The following is a 24,872-nucleotide window of genomic DNA, read 5'->3' as shown; positions in this document are numbered from 1 at the left end:
GATATTACGAGTGTCGATTTAATATTACCCCCTAATGAGCTCCATAAAACACACATTTGTATTACAAATCTCCATAGTTCCACCCATAGATACCCTCCCTATCGCAATTACCGCAAATTAACATTTGGTCTGGACCTGGGAACTGGGAGAAAAAAAATCTCTAAACGACTGTCATTTCAAGTTTAATTTTAGCATCTTTTTTTTATTTCTAAATTTTGATTTAAATACAAGGTGTGTTTATTACTCGTTAGACGGGATTTGAAGACTTGAAGAGGGGATTATTGAAAGGTAATACTTTGTTTTTTGTCTGCTTGGATTAGGTTTTTATTAATGGGGTTTTTTAATCAAAGTTTATAACTAAGAATCATGAATTTATTGGTTTTTTAGGAGGTATTAGAATAAATTACAGGGAAAAAGGTGCCAGGTATCATATACTCATTAAATTAGATATATTTTAATGGTTGTATAGATATTACTTAAAATAAACCATGTAAAGTTAATTATTTCTATTTTTACAAGTACCGGGTATCATTATGCCTGTTTTGGGCCTATAATTCTCAACTGGTTCTAGCTCTAGTGGCTTTCATTTCTTTTTAGGTAGAGAAATATACAAAAATTACAAGCTATTACTTGAAATAAATAAAAGAAGTTAAAATATTACCATTTCCACAAGTACCGGGTATCATTTTACATTATTTTTCTTTAGAATTCCCAACTAGTTCAAGCTCTGAAGGCCCTAATTCCCTCCTACAACTGCCACTGAGTTATACAATCAGTCACCACCTGAATACCAATCAGTCAGTGGGGAATGGAAAGGCCCATGTCTAAATTATCCTTCATCACTTCATTCGTCCGACCACGAGGACTCAATTAAGCCTTCTTTCAATGCGGTTTCTGGCCCACACTCCTACTCCTTTTTGGCCAACAGACTGGGACTGGGACCGGGGCTGGGCCAAAACAGCAGCAGCAACGGCAGCAACAAAATTGCTGTTAATTGCACCTAATTGGGGCCTTTGCACATTTCAATGCGAATTAAACGCGAAAAATCGCACAAAATAACAAAAAACCAAGACCCGAAATCGAAATCAAAATCGAAACCGAAACCGTTGCCAGGCATTCAAGCCAAATACCATTCCCAAAAGAAATTAAATAAAAAAATAAATGCAAATAAAAAATGCAATACAATCGATGCAAATGAAGTAGCGGTTACGGTGGCGAATTTCAAGATGCCCAAAAAATACACAAAGTTCCAGTGGAGGGAGTTCTTTCTCTCCTGGAGTCCAAATAAACAGAAATCCCCTTTCAAGATTTAAGCCAAATTAATGGGCACTCCCGGGGCCAGATACCTTCTACTCAAGTGGGTGTATCAGACTTGCCTTTGATACTTTCACCAACTGAGATACAGAGACTCTCAAAATATATTCAAATGAGTATGAATATGAGTATCTTTTAAGCTGATAAACCCATCACAGTTCTCGGTGTTTGCCTAAAAAATTGGCGCTACCTACGCCAGTTTTGTTTTTAGCGTCGTTTTCTTCTTCATTTTTGTATTCGCAAATGAATCATACGAGTCCCCCCCTCTTTATAGTATATAATATATAGACATCCATATATTATATATTATATATCTCCGGGTCGTTCGCCTAATCAATAACCATCAATCGTCTTAACACACAGTAAACACACATAATAGATGGCCGTAAGCCGCAATTATTGATGTGTAAAGGGGGGGACCTGACTGTATTTTTTTGTCGGTTTTGTCGGTTTTCGGTTTCAAATCCAAAATTCATGCCATGCACATTGTGTTTGTACATTAGACGCTAATAAATGCTAACAGTTTCCTCTTTTTTTCTTACCATTTCAGAGCTCTGGTCGGCTCGACTCGGCTCGGAGCGGCGATTTGTGCATTTTTTTAATGGTAAGTCCAAGTGCGATAGCTCCGCCAGAGCCGGTTTCAATTTACTTTCAATTTGCAATCAATTCGTTGGAAGCTATAACCAAGAATTCACGAATCTTTACAAAGGTTACTCGGAAAAAGTCATTTTTCATTCAATTATGGGATGTTCTACCGAGGGCCTAGTACCGGGTATCATATAGTCTTAAATATAGTCTTTAAAATTAGTCTTTTTTCTGACTTCTAGGAATTCTCAGTATGATTTAAATATATATATCATATATGTTATATTTTATTTCATATTTTAAAGTACATTTTATAAAGATTACTTAGAAAAATGAATTTTTTTTCAATTCTAACTTATTCCACAGGTATCTATTTAGAACCAATTTCCATTGAATTATAACAAAATCTGCAAGTACCGGGTATCATATAGTCCGATATGTTCTCCCAAAAATAATTCTTTCCTTTGACTTTAATGGTTTCTGACCATATTTTTGGGCTTCAAATAATTCAAAATAAAAGATAAAACAAATCTAAATTTAATTTCATAATTTTTACCCATCCAGCACCCCAAAAAATCGTCCAGTTCCGTTTCAATTCGCTTTTTTTTCTGTTTATGCCAACTGCAATCCGTCCCATTTCTGGCCGTTCGCGGAGTAAACAATCCATTAAATGGCACTGCTATATATAGTACCGCTAAGGCGATCCAAAAATGGGAAGGGAAGCCCAAAAACACAAACACAAACACAGCTTCCTGGCTAAAAAACAAAAAAAACAAGAAAAAGAAAATAAAATATTACCCATACGCACTGTGGCACACGCAGGGGCAAAGCGACACGCAAAGAAAACACAAAGAAACGGATCGGCCAAGTCAAGCGAAATCAATCAAAAGACAGCAAATTTTCACCACGCAATCAATTCATAACCCCATAACCCCTGGGCCAGCTCCCCCAGGGATTCCAGGGGGTATAGCATGGTAGGGCTGGTCCAAATTACATACAAGTATGTGCGTCACGGGGCCAAGGCGAGTAATGTGTGTGTTTGGCTGCATCTGGCGGGGTTTGAGGTCCTCGAGACAATTGGGCGCCACTTGGTTCGTTTGTCCTGTTCTTGGTTTTATGTTTAATACACTTTCGGAGAGTACAATGGTTTTAGGGGATGGATTTTACAAGAAAATAACAAAAACTACTGTCCGCGTGTCCGTTAAATAGGTATTTTGGTGAAAAAAGTTGATTTATTTTAAAGATATAGGCATGAAATTTGGTATAGAGACTTCTTTTATATAGTTGGCTTTAAATAATACAAAATCTGTCCAATAAACCATACCTAAACTCTGAAAATTCCACTGTTTGGCTGTCCGCGTGTCCGTTAAAAGGGTTTTTTTAAGAAAAAAGTTGCTTAATTTCAAAGTTACAGTTTTAAAATTTGGTATAGAGACTGTCTTTAAATAAAACAAAATCTGTCTTAAATCCTATACCTGCACCCTGGAAACCTCCCTGTCCGCCTGTCCGCGTGTCCGCCAATTTCACAAAAGTACTCATAACTTTGTTATCTTGAGACCTAGAACCTTGAAACTTTTTCAGCAAGCCAAGGGTATTAAAAACTTCGTCTTGGACTTGAATTGCCTCTTAATTCTTGTTTTATTTTGTGGGTTTTTTGTGCGTTGTACTTTCATTGGCGTGTTTCGCTGACGAATCAATCAAAGAGAGACCAAGACAAGAATCTGCCGCATTTACAGTCGAGTTACGCGCAATTTAACCTGTCTGCCTCCCTTTTAGCCACCTTCCAGCCACTATTCGCATTCCCCTATCCAATTTCTCAGTCTCAGTCTCAGTCTCAGTCTCAGTCTATCCTTCGCATTTTCAGCTCACTCAATTATCATAATTGCGCCGTAAGAGGGTGGAGGCCGAAATGATAATGTCGGCGCCAGCATTTCCGCTCTTATTAACGACTTTTTCGTCCTGCGACAGGACTCGGTGTCGGTCCTTGTTTTGGCCAGTTGCCTGTGGACTTTGGCTAAAAACACACCCACATGTTTCTTTTTTCTTTTTTTTTTTTGTTTCTGTGGCTTTTGTGGCTGCCTGACACGCACAATTAGGTTCAAGTTAGTCCAAGATACAAGGATACAAGGATATCCAGGCTACAAGGATAAATATATGGCTCGATTTTTCGTCTCAAAATCAAATCAAATAAAATCACAATTTACTACGCTCACACACGCATCCCCTTCTACTATTTATCTAATAGATTTTTACGAAAAAAATAGAAAAACTAAAAGCAAAAAATAGAACAAAATAAATAGCTGTCGTGGCGCTTTTAACATTTCCACATTTTTCTTTTTTTTTTTTTTTGCCTCGCTTCCGTTGCGCCTTAATGCACTTGACCTTCAGAGCGATGATTTGGCTGCCAGATTGGATTCGGAATCGGAATTAGTATCCAAATTCAAATTTAAATTCAAAAACAAAAATCTGATTCCGAAACCCGTTGCAACTCAAGCGAGACAACATTTGGTAGCAATATGTTGCTGGATCTAAGGTTCTGCTTAAAAAGAAAAATCATAAAAAATAATAAATACATAAAATATAAATATAAAATAGATAAATAAATATAAAATAGATAAATAAATAAAAATAAATTAATGTGGAAGTCTGAGTCGAACCTGTGTTCTTTTTTCTTTCAATTTCCCTTTTTTTTGCTCTCAAGTCGGATATAATTTCCACTTCCCTTCGGTGGCTGGTCCTTCCTGTGCCACAAAGGACTCGCTGTGTCCTTGCTATTGTAAAGTTTGAGTGTAAATTCCATTAGGATTATATTACGGCTCTTACAAACTTAACTTTCCTTCCACACATGAGGCCACAGGGCCAGAGCCAGAGCCGAAGGAAGCCACAAAAGTTTCGGCTCTTGGCCCATAAAGTAGGAGAATTCGTTTTTATTATCCTTGGCATATCCTTGATGAGGGAGACAGATAGCTGGCATATAGTTTGGGGCGAGGGAGAGCGAGAGTTGGCAACGAGGAAAGTTCAAATGGATTAGGGCCACTATTGTCTTCTTTTCTGATGAAGCCCCGCAAGGCGTTGCCTCTAAAAAATATATATATATATATATTTTTTTTTTTTATTTTTTATATACATATGTGTAGTATACTCACACATGTGAAATGTGCGTGCCAAGCAAATGGCAGGATATGTGTCAAGGACACGCCACATGTCCTCTTGATACGCCACTTTGTGCTTTTTTTTTGTTTTTTTTTTTGGCTCCCGCTGCTTTGTTGTAGGTGCAATGGGCGTGGCACTCTTGGGCTGGGCCATAATACATTTGGGACACATTCGCCGTCCGCTAATTGATGTTGCCTCCTCTTCTATATCGTCCAGCCCCCTCCTGCTCCCTGCCCCGGCACCCACGCCACTGTCCAGCTCTCTAATCCCATTTTTTAGCTTCTTTTTTTCGGCACTCCCTGGCGCATAAATTTTGAAATTCCCCAAAAAAATAAGGCACCAAGAAATTAGACATTCAGCTTGGGATAAAATATCACTCTGACAAATTAAATAATAAAATAGTAGGAGCCTTTTTTTAAGGGGGTTTTGGCTTAAAATTATAAATTATTTCTTTGGAAAGTGTCATATTAGAGAAAATTTTGGGAAAAATTACAAAAAATATTTTTTGTGTGGATTTTTATAAAAATTGTTAAGGAATATATCCACAAATCGTTTAAGGTATTCCTTTTAAGAATCGGAAGAGAAATGGTTGAGATATAGCTATGTATCTGGGCCATATATGAAAAAATCCTCTTTTGGAATGGGTCTCCCCATAAAATGTTGAAAAAATTTAAAAAAATATTTCATCCTCTAATTTTGATGCAGAATGATGGGGAATATATCTGAGATTCGTTTAAGGTATTCCGCTTTAAAATCGGTTAAGAAATATCTGAGATATAGCCCAGCAAAAACCCAGCTTTTCCCAGCTTCTATTAAAAATGTTGAAAAAAATCTAAAAAATATTTTGTTTCAAGATTTTAATAAAGAATGATGGGGAATAGATCACAGATTATATTAAGATATTCCTTTTAGAAATCAGACAAAAATTGGCAAAGATATGGAATAAAGTATAGAACCTTTGTTTGATTATTTCTTTAATTTATTTATGTTGAAATTATATTTTTCTTATCTCTTTTTCTATTATTTTTTGTTAGTCATAAATTGCGAATTGAATTTATGGGGAGTTCAATGGTTTTCTTTTGATTTTAATCGAAATAATTGAAATTTCTTTGTTATTCGGATTTGTGTTGAAAATGGCACTCTTTTCGCGGTAAAAAAAAAAAGTTAAGAACTGGAACTGGAAAATGTTTATGCCCCCGGATGGCCTGAGGCTGGGGCTGATTCTGAGGATTTCCTCGAACTCTCTGGACAGCTGGCAGCTGCCACGAACAAGTGTAAAAAAAAAATTAGCCACAAATCCCCCGGACGCCTCTGCTTTTTTTGAATTTTCAAAAATTTTTTTTCCAATTTTTTTTTTTTCCAAGTTACAGCGTCGCCAACACAGAAATTTCCATTAGATCTACTTTGTAGAGAATCTATATGTGGATGTATCTCTGTATCTGTATCTGTGGCTGAGTATCTGTATCTGATAGATACTGTGTATCTGATGGTGTATGTGTGTTTCCATTTTGGCCCGTTCTCGGTTCTCGTTCGCAATAAATAAACACAATAAACATTTTTAATGCGAATTCCTTCATAAAAATCACCAAGACGATGGCGATGATGAGCTGGCCACTGATGATCATCATCATAATGAAGTATAACGCCCCCGCCACCGTCTCCTCCTCATCACCTAACCATCTGACAGCTGTCGCATGGCCAAGAACTCGAGAAGCATCTAACAGATACAAAAGTATCTCTGTATCTTTGTGGTACGAACGAGGTGCGAAAAGTGTTCTAAATGGCTTTTTGGTCGAAAAGCCACCGAAAAACCAAAGCAAACAAAGCAGATAAAATTCCAACAGACAAGGGAGGGTCAAGTAAAGAAGGGGGGGGGGCACTCAGTAAAAAAGTGCTCATAAATAACAATAAATAAAAAAAAGAAAAAAAAAAAAAAAAAGAAACTCGGCACTGCGATAATGTCACCTTAATCAACATAAATCGCTACGATGTCACATAATGAATTAGCTCTGGAAATTAATTAGATTCCGGTTGGTAAGAATAATTCCAACAAGTGAGAGGAAAACCCCTAAAAAAAAAAAAGAAATACTAAAAAATTAAAGAGGTTGATAAGATTTGTCGCTTTTCGATAAGACATCTTTTGAAATGCCTGATAAGCCCTGATAAAAAATACACAGAAAAGTTTAATGAAAGTTCTGATTGCAAACGTCCTTGCCGCGAACAACAGCTACAGATACATGGCTACAGATACATGGCTATAGATACAAAGATACTTTGAAGTATCTAAAAAAAAAATAAAACTCTTATCAGACAAGTATCTAGATACTTTTTCAGTTGCACAATCGCATTCCATTAATATTAAATACTTATATTTATTTAAAAACAAGAAAAAAAGGGGAAAAAGACTAGAAGAGTAATTGAACTCCTACCCTTTTCAAAAATAATTTCCATAATTTCCCATTTTCCACGCTTTTCAATTACTTTCTTTCGGATAGTTCTGACTTTTTATGATCCTCCAGGATATACCCTATCCCTTTTTATCCCTTTTTCAAATTGTGGTTCTTACTTTAATCTGTTTAGTATTTGTTTATATTTGTTTATATATAAATTTTCCTCTTTTGTTTATATTTGGTTTTTGTAAGTTTTTCTTTTTTTTTCCAACAAATTAGCTTTGTTTACTAAATAGCTGTCAAAAGTGGCAAGTGTTTCTAGGCTTCTAGGCTTTTTTTTAGGATTTTAATAGAAAAGAAATATAGTTTTTAATTTTTAAAATATTTCTTTTAGATATTCCTAAATGAGATATATTTTATCTTCATTCCTCTAGTATAAAAAACTTGATATATTCACCCCCAAAAATTAATATTAAAATTTTTATGAGAGAGTATTCCTTATTCGTGTTGGAAGTTAATGGCTTTCGTCCGAAAATTGCAAAAAATTTTCATATTTATAGTTTTGTGCGTCTGCCTGGGTCTCGAACTTAACGCTCGGAACGTGCCCGAAATGCTTATATAACTGTAAACTGTAAGCCACGCGTTCTCCATAAGACCACCCCCTTATCGGATGGAAAAACCCCCCCGAACTCCTGCTGTCAGGACATTTTTGGCACAAAACTGCGGGACGCATACGGAATGTGCGAAAAAAAAAAAAATAATAATAAGAAAATTGTTGGCCAGCTTTCTTCCTTCTATCTCTCATTTAGTGGCTCAGTGTGCGCTTAATTTTTATAACATTTTTATGTGCCACCCCCCCTAAGAAGTTAACCTCCCAGTCCCATCTCTTCCCGCGGCGCTCTTAAGTGAATAATAAATTAATTGAATCGCCACGCGGCCCATTTTTGGATGGCCTTTATACAGGGAGGGTAGTCACATCCATACACACGAAATGTGAAATAGGGAAATAGCAACCCCCCTTTGGAAAATTTTTCCTTCTATAGCCCATTCGTAAAGTTTTATGTTAATAGCCTCGCTTGGAGCTCAGTTTTTATCACTTTACTTCCACTACGACCCCCCCTAAAGGGGGTGAGATACAAAGTAGTACCCCCCTTGGGGGGCATTAAAGTCGGGGCAATTAGCAAACTAATCAAAGTCAGATAGATGGATAGATAGATGGACTATCTGGAATGCCTAATTAAAGTGTAAAGTTGGTGGCATCTTCGAGGAGATTTGTTCAGGACAGCAGGGCCCCCCCTAGAGAGAGAGAGGGGGCTGTGGCCACGCCCTCTCTGGTGCATCAATGACACTTAATTAGAAAACATCTGAAAAGGGGGGTAGCTTTTTTTTCGCCTTCGTATCTATCAGATACTCGTTCTTTGGCGTGTGTTTGCCTTTGGCCTTTCTGTGTTTGGCTTTGGCCAATGCTTTTAATTAAGCCCGGCCAAGAAACCGAAACAACAACAATGAAAGTTTATTTTTATGGTCACACACAGATACACACAAACATACTCACACAGATACAGAACAACAAAGATACAGATACAGATACACCCACACGGCATAATGGCCAACAACTTTCTGCTCAAAAAAAAAATCCATTTTGGCCAAAAAGACAACAATGCCGGAATATGAATAAATGAATTAAAGAATAGGAAATAGGGGAAAATGGAAAAGAATAGAGAAACAATATAAAATAGAGTAATAGAACATGGAATATGGACTTCAAAGATACCACAAACTATCTGGCACTTGAAAGTTTCAAAGGATTGGAATGCCATTCGATACGATACTATATGATAATGATAATGATGATGATGACGCTGGCAGAAATAAAAGCAAACAAATAAAAGACAAATAGATGACTTTCTGGAATTCCCCGGAATCTCAGATATGCAAGTATCTCACAAATACACAAACTTTTTAGAAGTTTTCAAAGTTTCCTTCAAGGAAGTTATGCGATAATTGCTTCGAAAAGTAAAGGAGTTTGCAAGGAAAAGTGCATGGCTTTTAGGGAATTGTTTTTCCAGAAACTTAAAATGACATAAAAATGGACATGAAATAAACAAAAAATTATATTTTTAAGATTAGTTTTTATGAGAAAAAATGTTATAATATTTACTTAAAACTTAGAGAACTAACAAGACATTTTTGATTTAATATTCTAAAGGAAAACTGCTAGATTTTAAGGAGTTCTTATTCTTAGAACCAAAAACTAACATATCTAAATTTAAAAAAAAATTTAAACCTTTATTTTTTTTAGAAAATTCCCATTAGAAACTCACTTATCCCCAAAAACAGAAACCCAAAATATTAAACCATTTCAAGTGCTTTCCCAATACATGCTCCCCGATATGCTTCATTTCATATCCAATTTTTTGTTTCCAACTTAATGGATATATATGTATATATATTTTTTGTATTTTTTTTTTTTAAATTTGTCTGGCATTCCCCCATACCCCCCCTCTTTCACGATTATTCGTGTGAAATGTGGAGTGCGAGGAAGGCACGTACTGAAACAGAAAAGACGATAAACAGCGAGAGATGTGCGAACAAAATACTATATATATCATATATTGTATATAGCATATATGGCCCGTATTGGGGGTATAACAATTTCACACCGAACACTCCCGAGCACGCCCCGATACGGGGGCTACTATACGGCTCCGTGCTCCGTGCTCCTCGATCCCGGGCATTATGTACATATATCGCCGTTATAAAGTGTTATTAATATAATGTTCCATGTTCGCCGGCGAGTGTCCGATTCGATTGTGCAATCGCATCGGGTTCATAATTCATTCAATTTCAATTTGCATGCAAATGGAACGGGAATCCAAAATCGGATTCGGAATCGGAATTGAAATTAAAATCGAAATCGAAATCGTTAGTATGGAATGCTCGCACCCACTGACTCATCGAATCAGTCACACTTTTTAGTCGAATATTTTTTTGTTGAGAGAATCGGGGATACAGGGGATTCAAGTGACGGGTTTTGGAGCGACGTGACCGGAGCAAGTACACCTATAAATTGTAATAATGACATTTCCCAACAGTATTTTCGGTGAATCAGCTTAAATGTCAGCTGGTTATTTGAAATATTTGGGCATTTTATCGATAACGGGAGTTTGGTTGAGAGAAATCGATCAATAATCGATTTTTTCGAATGAAAAATGTAGTTTAAACGATTTTTTCGAAATTCAAAAAGCCTAAGAAAGAGATAAAACGATAACTATCGTTTAAACTACTTCGATTACTATCTTAAATACTAATTAACCATTTTAATCGATTAATGTCTCAATTAGTTGCAAAATTAACGGCAAAAATAGATTAAAACATTAAACCTTTATTTAATTAAATAAAAAACTAAAATAATCAATACCAAACTTGACAATTTATTATATTTTTTTTTGGATTACCATAAAAAAACACAACTAATTGAATATTTAATTGATAAATTCTTTAGTAGTTTGCCGATAAGTGGCGCTCGATAACCCAAGTTTTTCTTTTTCAAGCTTCTTTTTTGTAGCCGGCATACTGGCACCTCAATCGCATATTCATGGTGAGGCACCCCAGTGATCTTGCCATATAAATTCAACAGATACAGATACAGATACAGATATAAGTTCAAAGAGTATATGTTTGAGTATATCGTTGTGCAAGCTTCTGTTCTCTGTTTTTCCCCCATCACTGATCACTGATCGATTGATCGATCGCATGATCGAAACAACGACTTGGCTGGCACACTTGAGGCCAATTCACATGCCGGCCACAAATCAGCCGCAAATGACTTTATTTCCAACTGAGGAATGTCAAAAGTGGCAAGTGCAGTTGGTCTTCCAGCTCTCCAGTTTAGTGGCAACAGGGCGTATGAGTTCTATAATATTTTAATAAAAAATAAATAGATTTTAGATGGCATTGCTTTGCCCTGACCCCAAAAAATGTTCTCGAGGGGGCCACGCATGCGCCGTTTTGTTTATTTTTTTTTTCGATTTTGACGTTTGACGTCCACCGCATTTGGTCAAAATAAACCGGAGTTAACTTGGCCGAGAGCTGGGGCCAAAACGCAGCGATTTGTGTGCCAGACGAATGTCAAAAGTGATTTTCGTTGCAACAGCAGCAGCAACATCAAAGGCAGCCCCAGGCACTAAAAGCTCTCATAACAAAAGACCAAAAATACAAAAACCCCTAACCCCCAAGCCTCCAATCCTAAATCCACCAAAAAAAAAAAAAAAAACAAAAATAATAAAAATAAAGAAACATGCGAAAGTCATAAATCATAATTCTTTATTCTGCCTTCAGTTGTTTCCCCGAAAAAAAGGGGGTTATTACAGGGCTGCAGTGTAGGGGGGGGGCGGATGGCCACTAAAGCACTAAAACTTATAGAGCATGTCACTAACACACACAGACACCAAGTCGTTGGTGGAATAAAAATATATATATACAACAGAACATATAGCCAAACACTTCTGGGCCATATGATAAATGGCCAGAAGAGCACCACAAAAGCCAAAATGAGATTTTTGTGTTCTTGTTTTTCTGGGGCTTTTGAAGTTTGACAGCCTCAATTTGCATTTTGGGCAGAATTTGCTGGCATCCCCCCCTTATTCTGACAACCGAAAAACCACAAAAACTCACCCCTTTCTGGCTAAGGAATTTCAATAAAATTAAACGGAGTTTTTAACTTAATTATTTATCTTTTTTTTTTGTTTTCTAAAGACTAGACTTTGAAATTCTTTGAAAAAGACAAACAAATTCCATAGATGATTGCCTTCAATTGCATTTCAATTCCGTTTCAATTGCAGTTTCTCCTTTTGTTCACCTTCACCCCCAAGTTCAACCCCCAGAGGAATGTGTTTTATTTTTTTATTATTTTTTTTATTTTTTTCACCCACTATTTCTTAATTTTTAATATGGAAAGTGTGCCTGGTCTCAATTAAAACGATTAATGATTTAATTGAAGCAGTTTTTTTGTTGCTTTTTTTTTTGTTGATTGAATGCTGGACTTGGTGCGTGATCAATCACGATATCGTGAGCGTGATTTGTAGGCTTCTGATCGCGTGACACGCGAGTGCATCTTGGAAGCCCACTTCGACTTACATAAATCAATTTAGTCGAGTTTATTTTATAATTTAATTGCTTTTGTTTACGTTGACATGCGGCATGTTACTCTCTCTCTCTATTGGCATATATCCATCTCTTTCTATTCTCTACTTGCCTCTCTTTCATATACTCACTTGCTCTCTCTTTCTGTGTTTTTTTTTTTGCAGATTCGCTGCCGAGGTGCCGGCTGTTCAACGTTCAACGCATTCGCTCGGCCCCCGCGATCTGAGCAACAACACACACTAAAAAATAATTAAAAATAATAATAATAAAAAATACAAAATAAAAAGAAATCTTAATCGATGGATCGGCCATATAACCAAACCCCAGAGAACCAAAACTTGACGATAAAAAAATATCCAACTCAGTCCTAGAGCAAAAAAACAAACATCAACTTGTGATAAAAAACAAACTAAAAAAACAAAAGTGAAAACAGAGTAAAGTGTGTGCCTCCGATAACAGATCGGGTTTAAAAGCCCAGAACTATATACAACTAAAAATACAAAAAATATATAAAATATTAAATATTAAATATTTATATACATATATTATACATGAGAACTTGGTGAGCAGTAACCGTTCCAACACAACAAGTGCAACGCGTAGGCCTTCAACTGTGATTTAAAAAATAAAAAATAAAATTTAAAATTAAAAGTTTAAAAATTAAAAAAGAAAACAACAAGAAAGAAAGCAAAATAAGCAAGTTAATTTAATTATAATTTTGTGTTTAGTTTGTTTTTGGTTTAAATATATATATATTTTCAATAAAATCGATAAGATCGATCAAACCGATAACCGATTATATCGATAGCCATGTTCAACTCAAACATACCGGCCGCCTCGCTGCTCAGCATCGATAGCAACAGCTTCGGTCTGGGCGGCCACACCCCCAAGACCCCCGAAATCGTCAACTCCCTGATCGCAATGACGAATCCCCTGGACAGCTTCAATTATGGAGCCGGAGTGGCGGCCGCCGTCTCTGCGGCGGTGGCCTCCGTCTCTGTGGCATCCTCGGCCTCCTGCAGTGCCGCCTCCACGCCCGGTGTCACGGTCCGCAACTTCAATGGCCCACCCAACGGACAGGTGAGTTGTCTCCCCGAAAAAAAAAACCATCCACCAGGGCGTATACTTAATCAGCGTATACTTAATATTTTTCATTGCAGTCACACTCACAGGACAGCAGTCATTCCAGTTGCTCCGGATCGCCGCTCGACTCACCAGCCGGCACGGCCACCACCCCAAGTGTGCAACAGGTAATTAAATTAATTTATTTTATTTTTTTATTTAGTTTTAAGGAAAGATTTTTTAAAGATATCTTAAAGCTAAGAAAAAAGGTGAAAGTTTCCATTAAAAATGAAAATGAAACAAAGTTCTAACAGAATGGTATTTAAAAATTGTTTTTTTCTTAAATAAAAGAAACAAAAATTTGTTGATTTTTTTAAATATTAAATATATATTTTTTAAAGCTATTAAAAGTCTTAAAATAATCTTATAAAAAGCCCATAATTAAGACTTACTCTTAAAACTCTAAAAATCAAGTTTCTTCCTTATTTTTCATAAATAAAATTATAAAAAATCCCCAAAAATAAATAATAACTGAAATTCCCTTTAAAAAGTCACTAAAAATGGTCTAGAAATGGAAAAATAAATCAAACAAAAACAATATATTTATTTTGAAGACTGTTTCTATCAATCAGTAGCCAATTGAAGTGCTTTTTGGGAATATATTTCAAAAAATGTGGATATTGTAATGCCGAAATATATAGAAAGTGGCCAGAAACGGAGGCCATATAGCCGTCAGTGGGTGAGGAAATTTATGGGAAATTTGTTGGAAAACAAATTGAAAAAAAAAAAAAAAAAGTGCACCGCACGCGGCCACCCCCTTTTGGCAATTAAAAACTTGCAGTCGAACGACCGCCCCCCTTTCCAACGCCCCAACGACTATAAATTCGTTTCAAGTAATAATCATAAATCACAAAAAATATATATATGTACATATATATAGAGAAACACCTGGCAATTACTGGGAAAGTAGGCATGTATCTGAGGGATGCGTTATTCGAGAGAATCTTTAGACGGCCTCTAATTTGTCGAGTGAATATGAATTAATCGCTGAAGTTCATAACGCCAAGCGGCGGCAGTTACGTGCCTCATTAAGGCCAATGTCAGTCAGCCAGTCAGTCAAGAGTATGATTCTCCCCCCGCCCCCGCCCTCACAGATGCAGATACAGATACAGATACAGATACAAAATGCACTTACAGATATGTAGATACAGATACTCGAACGCAGCCAGTGTCGGCCAAAAATGAAATCAATTCTTGTTGCGTCTCGCAATTGACGCCTACATGGTGGAGAGGCGACGCCACCAGAAGCTCACGTCGCAGGCGGACAAAGTGCCGGACAAGTGGACAGACGGACAAGCGGACAGTTGGTCAGTGCGTGGGTTGATATTTTTTTTTTTGCACGGCGCACGTCGTGCGGTGCGTGGGTGATCGTCAGACAGTCATCGGTTGAATGAATGAATGAAAACTGGCTGAATTAAGGCGGCCAGATTGAAGACAGATTGAAACTGCAAGTGTCTTGACTTTAAGACTAAAAGATTCTACCTTTTTTCGTGACCTTTTCATATGAACTCTTGGGTTTCCTGTGAATGTTTCACTTTGTTGCTTAAATATTTGCACAAATGTTGGCACGAATGACTTCAATTTTTATAAAAAAAATACATAAAAAATAAACAAAAGAGGCAAATGAAATGTGCAAAAGTGCAAACAAGCCAAACAAAATGCAAATTTGACAGCCACAACAGCCCAAATATGAGAAATTAACTCTTTCGTATGAAATTCACGATGTGAATTGTAAAGAAAGGCTTGGCTGGGTCCGGGCCTGGGCCTGGGCCTGCAACCTGAACTTGCAACCTGTGAGTGTTCCCATTTTAATACCCATATGCCATCGACAATGATATTGTTGCACAATTTTCCGCCAGAAGTTTCCAAAACACAGCCAGTTTTATTTCAACTTCATGTCGTACAAAGACCATATGGTCATATGTTCCATGTATTTTTTTTTTTGGCTCCAATTTGGCCAATTCAACATGCGATTATTATGATTTTGGTTTTTCGGTTTTTTTGGTTTATTTCTTCTCTTGTCGCTTTTTTTAAACAAAAATTTATTTATCTGATTTCTGGGTCAATAAATAAAGCAAGCGCATCGTGCCTAAAATTCAAATGAAACGTGGCCTGCCTGGCGATCCACCAACAGAAAAAAAATCAAAAAAAATTTAAACAGAAGGGACAACAACATTGAAAAGAAGGGCGCGTTCAATCAAAAAATGGGGAGGGGTCTCTGTCCGGCTGGGCCGCCTGTGGGTCTCGGGGTCTCGGGGTCTCTGGGTCTGTGCGATTTGATACCTCCACTGGTCCCCCTCCAATGGCATCCGAACAATTTCTCGACCAGACAACAAACAAAATGCGAAAATGTGCTCAGATTCGGTCCCAACGACTCATTAATGAGCTGCCGATCAAAAATGGGCTAATTGAATGGCTTTAACGAGACAATTATGACAAGTTGCAGCAGTTTTTGGGTCTTTGGTTCGATTTTCAAGGGATATTTTATAATTTGTATTCAGATTGTTGCTCATTTTTCATTTTCAACTTTATTTCAACTATATTTCAATTTGAATACAATTTTATTTCAATATTGTCAATAATATATTTATTGTAAGAATTTAAGTTTTTGAAATATTTAGTGTCAACTTTGATTCAACTTTATTTCAATTCTTTTTTTCAATTTCATTATGTTTTTTTAATTAATAAACTATTTTTCTTATATATTTGCTAATTTTTATTAGTTTCAATTTTGTTTCAACTCTTTTTCAACATTATTTCAACTTTGTTTCAATTTATTTTTTTCATTTTGCTTTTAGTTTAATTGATTTTTTATAAATTCAATATTATATTCATATATATACTCTATTTAAGTTTCAACTTTGCTTCAATTCAGTTGCAATTTCAGTTTTTCCTAATTTTTTAAGCCGAAATAGTTCCCCAAACCCTTTTCTGTTTATTCAACTCTCCCTCCGAGTAATTGCCTCATTTTAGGGCATCTCCCAAGTCGGAAAGACCCGATGCCATTTGCAGTCAATCAACAATTGTTGAACGAAAGTTGACAATGTGCCGAGTGAAGACCATCTGTTCCTGCTCCAAGCTCCATAAATGGAGCTCAGGCCCAGTGCAACTTGCTCTCGAGGTTGTCTCTTTTTTTTTCCATGTTTTTTTGTGCATTTTTTTTTTGATTTTATTTTTTATGCTGCCCACCCACTGCTGCCGAAATGCACTTGTCAGTAACAGAGTGAGAGAGAGCATGTATTTTTTAGTGATTTTCGGGCGTGTCGTGGCCAGATTTCTATCTGTTTTTTGTCGGTTTTAATATTTATAATTCATGCAAAGCTCTCGAGAGTGTCCCCAGACCCAGTCCCAGACCCAAACCCAAAACCATACCTACAAAAAAAAAACATCCCAAGCCCAGTACCAGTACCCAACCCTAAGTTAAAATGCAAAAAAAAATAAAAATAAAACGCTGGCAAATAAATAAACAAAGTTGAAAATGCCGCCGGAGATAATCTCTCCCTTGTCCCGAAAGAAATCGGGTCGCGATTCGTCATAATATCTACCTTTCAGGTAAACCTTAAACTTTCCACAAATTCCCCCAAAAAAAAAAACAAAAACAGAAAGATATTATATATTTATTTGATGTATTTTTAAGGGAAAATAACATCAAAAGTATGAAGATTTTTTCTGCTGATTTGGGTTTAAAAATCAGACAACAAAAAAAACTGCAGTCTTGGCCAACTTGGGGGGACTGCCTTCTTTGGGTTTTTGGCCGTTTTTGGTAATTGGTGACAAACGGCTTTTGGCTCGAAGGACGCTGAAAAGTGCCACATAAATGCCTAAAATAATTAAGACACTAACTTCGCAACAATCTACAAGTTTTATTTAAAATTTTTGTCTTTTTTTTTGCGCTTTTCTAGACCTGCTCGCAACTGATCAAGGAGGGCCTGAAACTTTCCATCCAAAGCAAACGCAAGCTATCCACCTGCGACTCCAGCTCCGGATCGGAGCAACCCCACTCCAAATACTCCAGGCGGAGCAGCAGCAACCACAACAACATGAGCAGCAGCCACAACTACAGCGGCAACATGAGCAACAACAACGATGACGATCTGGAGGAGTCCAGTGACGAGGACAGCGAAACGAAATCCCAACCGAAGGGATTGACGCCAGAGGATGAGGATCGGAGGAGGAGGCGCCGGGAGAGGAACAAAATTGCGGCCACCAAGTGCCGGATGAAGAAGCGGGAGCGGACTCAGAATCTGATCAAGGAATCGGAGGTCCTGGACACCCAGAATGTCGACCTGAAGAGTCAAGTGCGAGCGCTGGAGACGGATAGGAGGAGGCTGATAGAGATGTTGCAGTCGCACGGTTGCCTGCGATCTGGAGGTTGCATTCTACCAAATCACCTGCTGCAGTCCCCGGCCCAGAAGTACCTGGCCGAACTGGAGCTGGAGCTGGGCAATGGGGATCAGGTGAGCAGTAACAGTCAGCAACAGCAACAGCAGCAGCAGCAACAGCGGGTTCAGAGTATACCATCGATGGCGACATTTAAGTTTGGTTCCAAGACGGCAGCCGCCATGGCCCAACAGTTGCCGAACGGATATTGTAAGCCATCGCCGAGTGCCCAGGAGTTCGAGCATGCCGGCTACCAGCAACAGCAGCAACAGTCCACCAGCAGCAACAGCACCACCAGCAGCAGCAACAGCAGCAACAACAGTCTACTGGACCATCAGCAATCGAATCCCAGTCCGGGTCTAATCTCCGACTATGTACCGAACTGTGATGGCTTGAACACCAGCAACACCACCACCAACAACAACAGCAACAGCAGCAGCAATCCCAACTCTGCCAGCAACAACACCAGCCAAGCCAGTCAGCAACACCAACAGCAACAGCACCAGCAACAACAGCAGCAACAGCAGCAGCAGCAACATCAGCAACAAGCCAGCAACACCAGCAATAGCAGCGCCATCGAGTTTGTCAAAAACGAACTGGTGGACTCGCAGAGTCCCTACACCACCGCCCTGAGTGCCGAGAGGTTCCTGTTCGAACCGAGTGATGGCTTCCCGGACATCAAGCATGCTGTCAGTGTCCTGCCCTCGTCCTGCGGCATCAATGGCCTCAACATGGCCTCCGTCGTCCACAACAGCAATGGCAATGGGAATAATGGTGTTGCCGGGAACAATAATAACAACAACAATCACATGGTCGACTTCCATCAGGGCCTGCAGCACAGCAACATCGGTGTCGGAGTGGGTGTGGGAGTGGGTGTTGGTGTGGGTGTGGGCGTGATGACACCGTGCTACGATGAGGAGCAGGTGCTGTTGCTGAAGAATGGTTGCTACAGCAACGATCTACTGTCCCAGATGCTGGAGGATAGCGAGTATGTGGACTTGGATACGGCCACTTTCATGACGAACGGTGGTTGTTTGGCGTGAGGAAGGGTGCCGGAGGATAGGGAGCGAGAACGAGAACGAGAACGAGAACGATCTGGCGACCGTGACATACTCCTCCCAGCCTTCAATCATCAGCAGACCGCACCAAACCTTCCCCCCCTACCGAATAATCCATCATCATCACACAACACCACCGATTCCCAGGTGGAACTCGAACTGGAGATGGAGTTGCAGCTTGGCGAGGAGCAGGATCCGGCCTGGACCCATGTAGACTATTGGTGCTAGGTGGCCAGACCCCCCCCCTCCTGACATACACTCTACTAATCACAATCCTAACAGCGCCAGAGGGAGAGTAGAAATTAGAGAAAGAAACTGAAGAAGTCGCAGCTAGCTGGTCCCAAGTCCAAGTCCTCCACCCATTCAAAGAGCCAAATTTATCCCAGATAATAGTAATCCCAATAATCCCAATCCAAGTTCTTCCAACAGCAGAGTTCCCCCCCAAAACATGACCACTCGAATATTATCCATCCGATGAAAAAATCCCATGATCCAATCCCCCAGGACCGCCTGGAGCGGCATCCAGCCTGTGGCTTGACTACCTCATGAAAGCAAAAGCAGAAACAATTAACAAATAACGTTTTTTTTTTTTTGTAATTATTATTATTATTATTATTATAATATTGTGTAACATTTAAAAAGTTTTTATAAAAAAAAAAAAGGAAAGAAACAGAGCGCAGAAAGCACAGAAGCACACTCACATGCAGAGATAAGCACTTGCACAACTGTACATAACCCCAATTTTTTTGATACGATACCTAGATATATCGATAACATTCCATTGCAAGCTTGTGCGAAAGAGCTAGATAGCTTGAACTAAAGAGAGATAGAGAGAGAGAGAGAAAGTGCAGTTATTAACTGCTAGCAGTCACATCCGCATCAGTAATTATTAATTTTAATTTGTTCGATTCTTTTTGTTTTTGCTCTTTTGCTCCCAACGAAGCCTTAAAATTACGATTAACGATAAACGATAAATGATAAATGATAATCGATGACTATATATGCTTATTATGTGTAATTGAAAAAAAATAAAAAATAATCGCGAGAGAGATTAGTGGAAGAGGAAGTTGAGAATTGGAAGCAGGAAGCCGGATATATGATGACGTTTGATATTTTTTTTGTAATCCTAGGCTTAGTCAGTGATAAACCCTATATATATATATTATATAAACCCTATCTTTAAACAACAAAAAACAAATACGTGTATGAATTTTTGTTTTTTTTTTTTGTGTCCATTATTTGATAAGCTAAGTTTAAAAAAGAAGATGATTGATAAAAAATTGTGTAAGATGTTGCCTTAATCAAAAATGAAAAACGACAAAAAAAAGAAAACTTAAAACATGAAAACTTTAAATTGAAAACTAAAACTAGATTACTAATCTACACTTTGTTAATTCTTTTGGAAAACTAATCTACAACAACGACATGATATAAATATTATAATTATATACACCAGAGAGATATATATATATATATTGTATGTATTGGGTGGAAATCGAAGACCTTAAAGTGCTACTAAAAATACAACAAAAAAAATGCAAAAAAAAATACATTGTAACTTTGCAACTCCTTTCAACTTGCGCCTTATTACAGTTAAAACGATGAACAACTTTTGTAATTTATATATTATATATAATATTATACATATGGTAGGATGAGTCGTGGATTATATATACAATCGTGTACTAAAAACAAAAAAACAAAAAGTCTATATATTTGTGTGTGTCTATTGCTTGATCGAGCAGAGTTCATTTATATATATATATATATATATATACGGATATAAAATTATATATATGTATACAAATTTGTGTGTATAAACAGCTGTGAACACCAAAAAGTGGCCTAAAGGAGCATCCCCCAAACAAAAAACACAAACTACAAAAAAAAAAATATAAAAGAATATAAAAATTCAAATTACCCTCACAATAAGTGCTTTGAAATTGTTTCGTAATTGTAATTGCCTCGATTTGTACTAAAGAGTTAACCAACCATCGATAACGATAACGATAACGATAACGATAAATTATATATTTGATCAAATTAAATCTATGTAATTAAAGAATCCAATCTATTTATATAACACCCCCATGAGCACCGCCTTTCGCTAGAGTTACCAAGTCTACCATAATGTTATGTCACTCTCTTCCCTCACAAGAAAATGCCTGCCTATTTGCCCTGAATAGGATTGTTAAGCATATATGCAAAAAAAAAAAACAAAAAAACAAAAATTGATTTAAAATTATTAATTAAAATTGTATTTGAGCATACACCTTAAGCAAAAGTTTACCTCATACACACAAAGGGCAACCCTGTTCCTTTGCTCGCCGACATATTGATATTATTTTCAGCTTCCAACCAAAAAAAAAAAAAACAAAAGAAAAAATCAAAAAAATATATATATTAATAAAAAAGAAAAGAAAAAACTTTGAAAAGTTTTAAACACTCAGGTCAGGCGAGTTGGGGAACAACCAGGGTTGCCATCACCACATTCGATGTTAAATGTAATTCGTAACTGTAAATGTTAACTGTAAACTGTAAACTGTAAACCGTAACTGTAAATGGCAAAATGCAATCAAATCCATGTTAACACCCTCGCTACCGAGGGCCGAAATGAAACTTCTCGCTTGTAAATTTTTGTTTATCATTTTATTTTTTTTTCTACTCTGTATAATCGATATTTTTTCGACGATTTGTTTGTTTGTTTTTCGATTAATATTCTCTAATATATATCTATATAATATATGGCCTAAAAGAAAGTGTTGAGTTTTGAGTTCGGGGTCGTTTTTTGGGGAATCGCTTCTGCCTGCAGCTGAATGGAGGACTAAAAAAAAAAATTCGTATAAAATAGAAGTCATCGTAGCAGTAGATCGAAATCATCGGAAAAACCACCAAACTCGCTCTCATTCTAGACGGAATAATAATTTCTTTAGTGGCGCATCTGCATTTCTCCATCATCTAACCTCTGACCTATGACCTGTAACCCTGACCTTGACCTGAAACTGGACCCTCATCCTTAGATTTTAGTTAAAAAATAGGCTATAAAAAAATAAAATAAATCAAGAAGTTGAAAACACAAAATGCGCTACAAAAGTACCTGGACAAAAGTAACGATAAACGATTAACGATTACCGATTACCGATCAACGATAACGATAATTGAATGTTGATTAATGTTTAAAAATAAATACCAACCAAAACTCAGCTGCAGGTAGAAATAAAACCCAAAAAATAGTACCCCCCCGAAATGTATAGCCCTAGACCTATATATATATCCATGTATATTGCTAAAAAGATATTGATAAAGTTAAAGATCTACTATATATTAATGAAATATTTGTATGTATGTCCACAAGAAGCAAGAGCAAGCAACAAAAACAAAGAAAACTCCCACAAACTGTGCTAAAAAAAAATAATAATACGAAATAATATGCAAAGTGTCGAATGTGTTGAGATTGAGAGTCCCGGATATTATTTGTGTAATTTTGACGAGAGCAAAACTATACGGAAAATAGATCTAAATGACTTGAATTGTGAAAGCCAAGCCTCCTTCCCTCATCCAATCGATGTATGTCTAACAGATCTAATTGATAGTCAACAAAAATTAAGAAAAAAATAATATGAAAAGAAAAGAAGCTCCCTATCCAGAGTGTTCTATGTTATCCAAGTAGCTGTATCCGTATCTCTAACGTTCGCTGTATCCGCATCTGTATCTGTATCTCTAACTGTCTCTGTAAACCATCTCCGATCCGATCCGACCACAACCGATCACACTCTAAAAGAACTACAATAAAAATTCAAGTTTAATATCCAAAAAAAAAACATTATTGGCTTTTTATGTTTTTAATTTCTCTGATCTGCCGCCGTTGGGTTTTAAGTGGCTACCAGTGGGAGTCGGGGGGGATATAGTATCTATAAGTATAGCCCAACGTCATCTATGCCCAGTGGGCAATATCTGAATCAACCTGACCTGCCTTCATTGGCTCCATAAGTATGCTCTATTTTATGAGAGGTATTTTGGCTTAAAGATGTCTTTTGGTTGGATTTAAAAAGGATCTTTTGAAATAAGTGTTTAGTACCTGAAGGATATATATCCTATATCCCCACTATACCTTCGATTTAATACTATTTTTTATTGTAGAATACTATATTATTATAATAACTTATAGAGCATCTATAGTTTCGTTTTGAAATGCATTTCTGAAACCAATTGTTTACTCTCGAATGTGTTCATTCTTGGCGCGTGTCTCGGCGTGGGCGTGGGACAATCTGTTCTGCCGATCCGATCCGATCTGTCCCGCCTCCTCCGATTTATTCATTACCTACCGACCGCCTTCCGCCCCCCGTCGATATTAGATCGGATCTGCATCGCTGACGGGCCGGTTTATAAACAGACGGTGACATCATGTCTCAGGTCGTAGTGTCTCTTGCATCCGACAGACACTAGCTGCTGGTCGCCAATTATTCTTGGCCACAATATTTACCCCCATGACTATATGAATATAGATAGAAACATCGGCTTACACCGATTCTCCGACCGACATCTCATATGCATAAGTTGAAGGCTCGCTTTTGGCGCTCAAAGTTATATAGTAGAGCTGCTGTTGCTGCTGCTGCTGTTGCCGATCGAATCGGATCCGTTTGGTTGGATGATTAATGCTGCCCCCGGCCGTGATTAATGCCTAATTGCTTACTGAATGTTATAACAGTAATAAAAGAACAAAATCCTCGATGCAGCGAGGCATGTGTCATACATAGATTGGGGTATTGGGTCACCGCCTCCGCGGGATATTGCTGGAGTCACCCCCGGAGTGGCCTGATGCACCGACCACACGATTGTGGGTGTTGGTTGCTAAGATATTGCAGTTTCAAATGTGCAACATAAAGTTTGCAACTGCAACTGCGATAAGAGGGGAACCTCTAAAACCTTAGATTTTAAAATTCTATTTTTTTCTAATTGCAGTACCATTTTATAAGATGGTTTATGTTATAAGGGTCTATTAGTTATCATATTTTAAAATATCATTTAATCACAAGTTCTAGTCTAGAAACGTCATCCGGTTCGGAACAATATTTTAGATCCCACTGGCGATGAAATATAAAAATCGAACCGAAATCGAAGCCAACCGTCGCAGTGCTTTGATAAATTATGGCATTTAATCGCATAAAATATCGGTCATAAATAACAACGGAACGCATTATCATTGAGTTAACTATTAGCAATCCCATGCTACATACATAGAGGTAGGTGTATCAGTACCTGACCAGGTGTATCAGTATTTGAATTTAGATAGAGTCTTACATGTGTTGCACCATTGGGTATTTATAGTCGTGCGTTAAGTGAAAAATTATGCCAACAACACACACCACACAACAAAACACCACACCAGACCATAGCAAGTGCGATTGTGATAAATGGGAAATGTCTTCGGGGCCGCCAAAAGACTTGAGATTAGCTATTTCCGAGGCAACCACCTTCTACCCTCCACCTCCTATGTTGGCGGCCAACTGTCGACCTGCTGTCTGCCAAGGTCCATATGCCATGGAAAAGAGTCTATCAGTGACTCAGTGCCCCCAGAAGGTTGGGAAACGGTAATTGTACGACTTCAGATTGCTGGGAGCGGGATTACTTATTGTTATATATATATATATATCTGCATCCAAGGCGTGGCCTGGTCAAGAACATTAAAAAATAGACAGGTCGGGAACCTGCTCCACCACCTCCA

General features: G+C 37.6%; 1 protein-coding gene across 1 annotated transcript in view; it reads left to right on the top strand.

Moving 5' to 3' along the window:
- Positions 1 to 22,968, top strand: part of LOC6503513 (activating transcription factor 3) — a 39,951-nt gene extending 16,983 nt beyond the window's left edge. The window contains exons 2-5 of the mRNA XM_032452866.2: positions 1,865 to 1,918; positions 12,752 to 13,667; positions 13,748 to 13,837; positions 17,612 to 22,968. Of these exons, the coding sequence (XP_032308757.1) occupies positions 13,398 to 13,667; positions 13,748 to 13,837; positions 17,612 to 19,132 (1,881 nt within the window). The 5' untranslated portion in view covers positions 1,865 to 1,918; positions 12,752 to 13,397 and the 3' untranslated portion in view covers positions 19,133 to 22,968. The remainder of the gene's footprint in view (positions 1 to 1,864; positions 1,919 to 12,751; positions 13,668 to 13,747; positions 13,838 to 17,611) is intronic.
- Positions 22,969 to 24,872: the final 1,904 nt, after the last annotated feature.

The sequence above is a fragment of the Drosophila ananassae genome, chromosome XL (genome assembly GCF_017639315.1).
Source record: "Drosophila ananassae strain 14024-0371.13 chromosome XL, ASM1763931v2, whole genome shotgun sequence".
Taxonomy (NCBI): Eukaryota; Metazoa; Arthropoda; class Insecta; order Diptera; family Drosophilidae; genus Drosophila; species Drosophila ananassae.
Note: the sequence above shows the minus strand (reverse complement) of the source record. Positions and strands in the feature narration are given on the sequence as shown.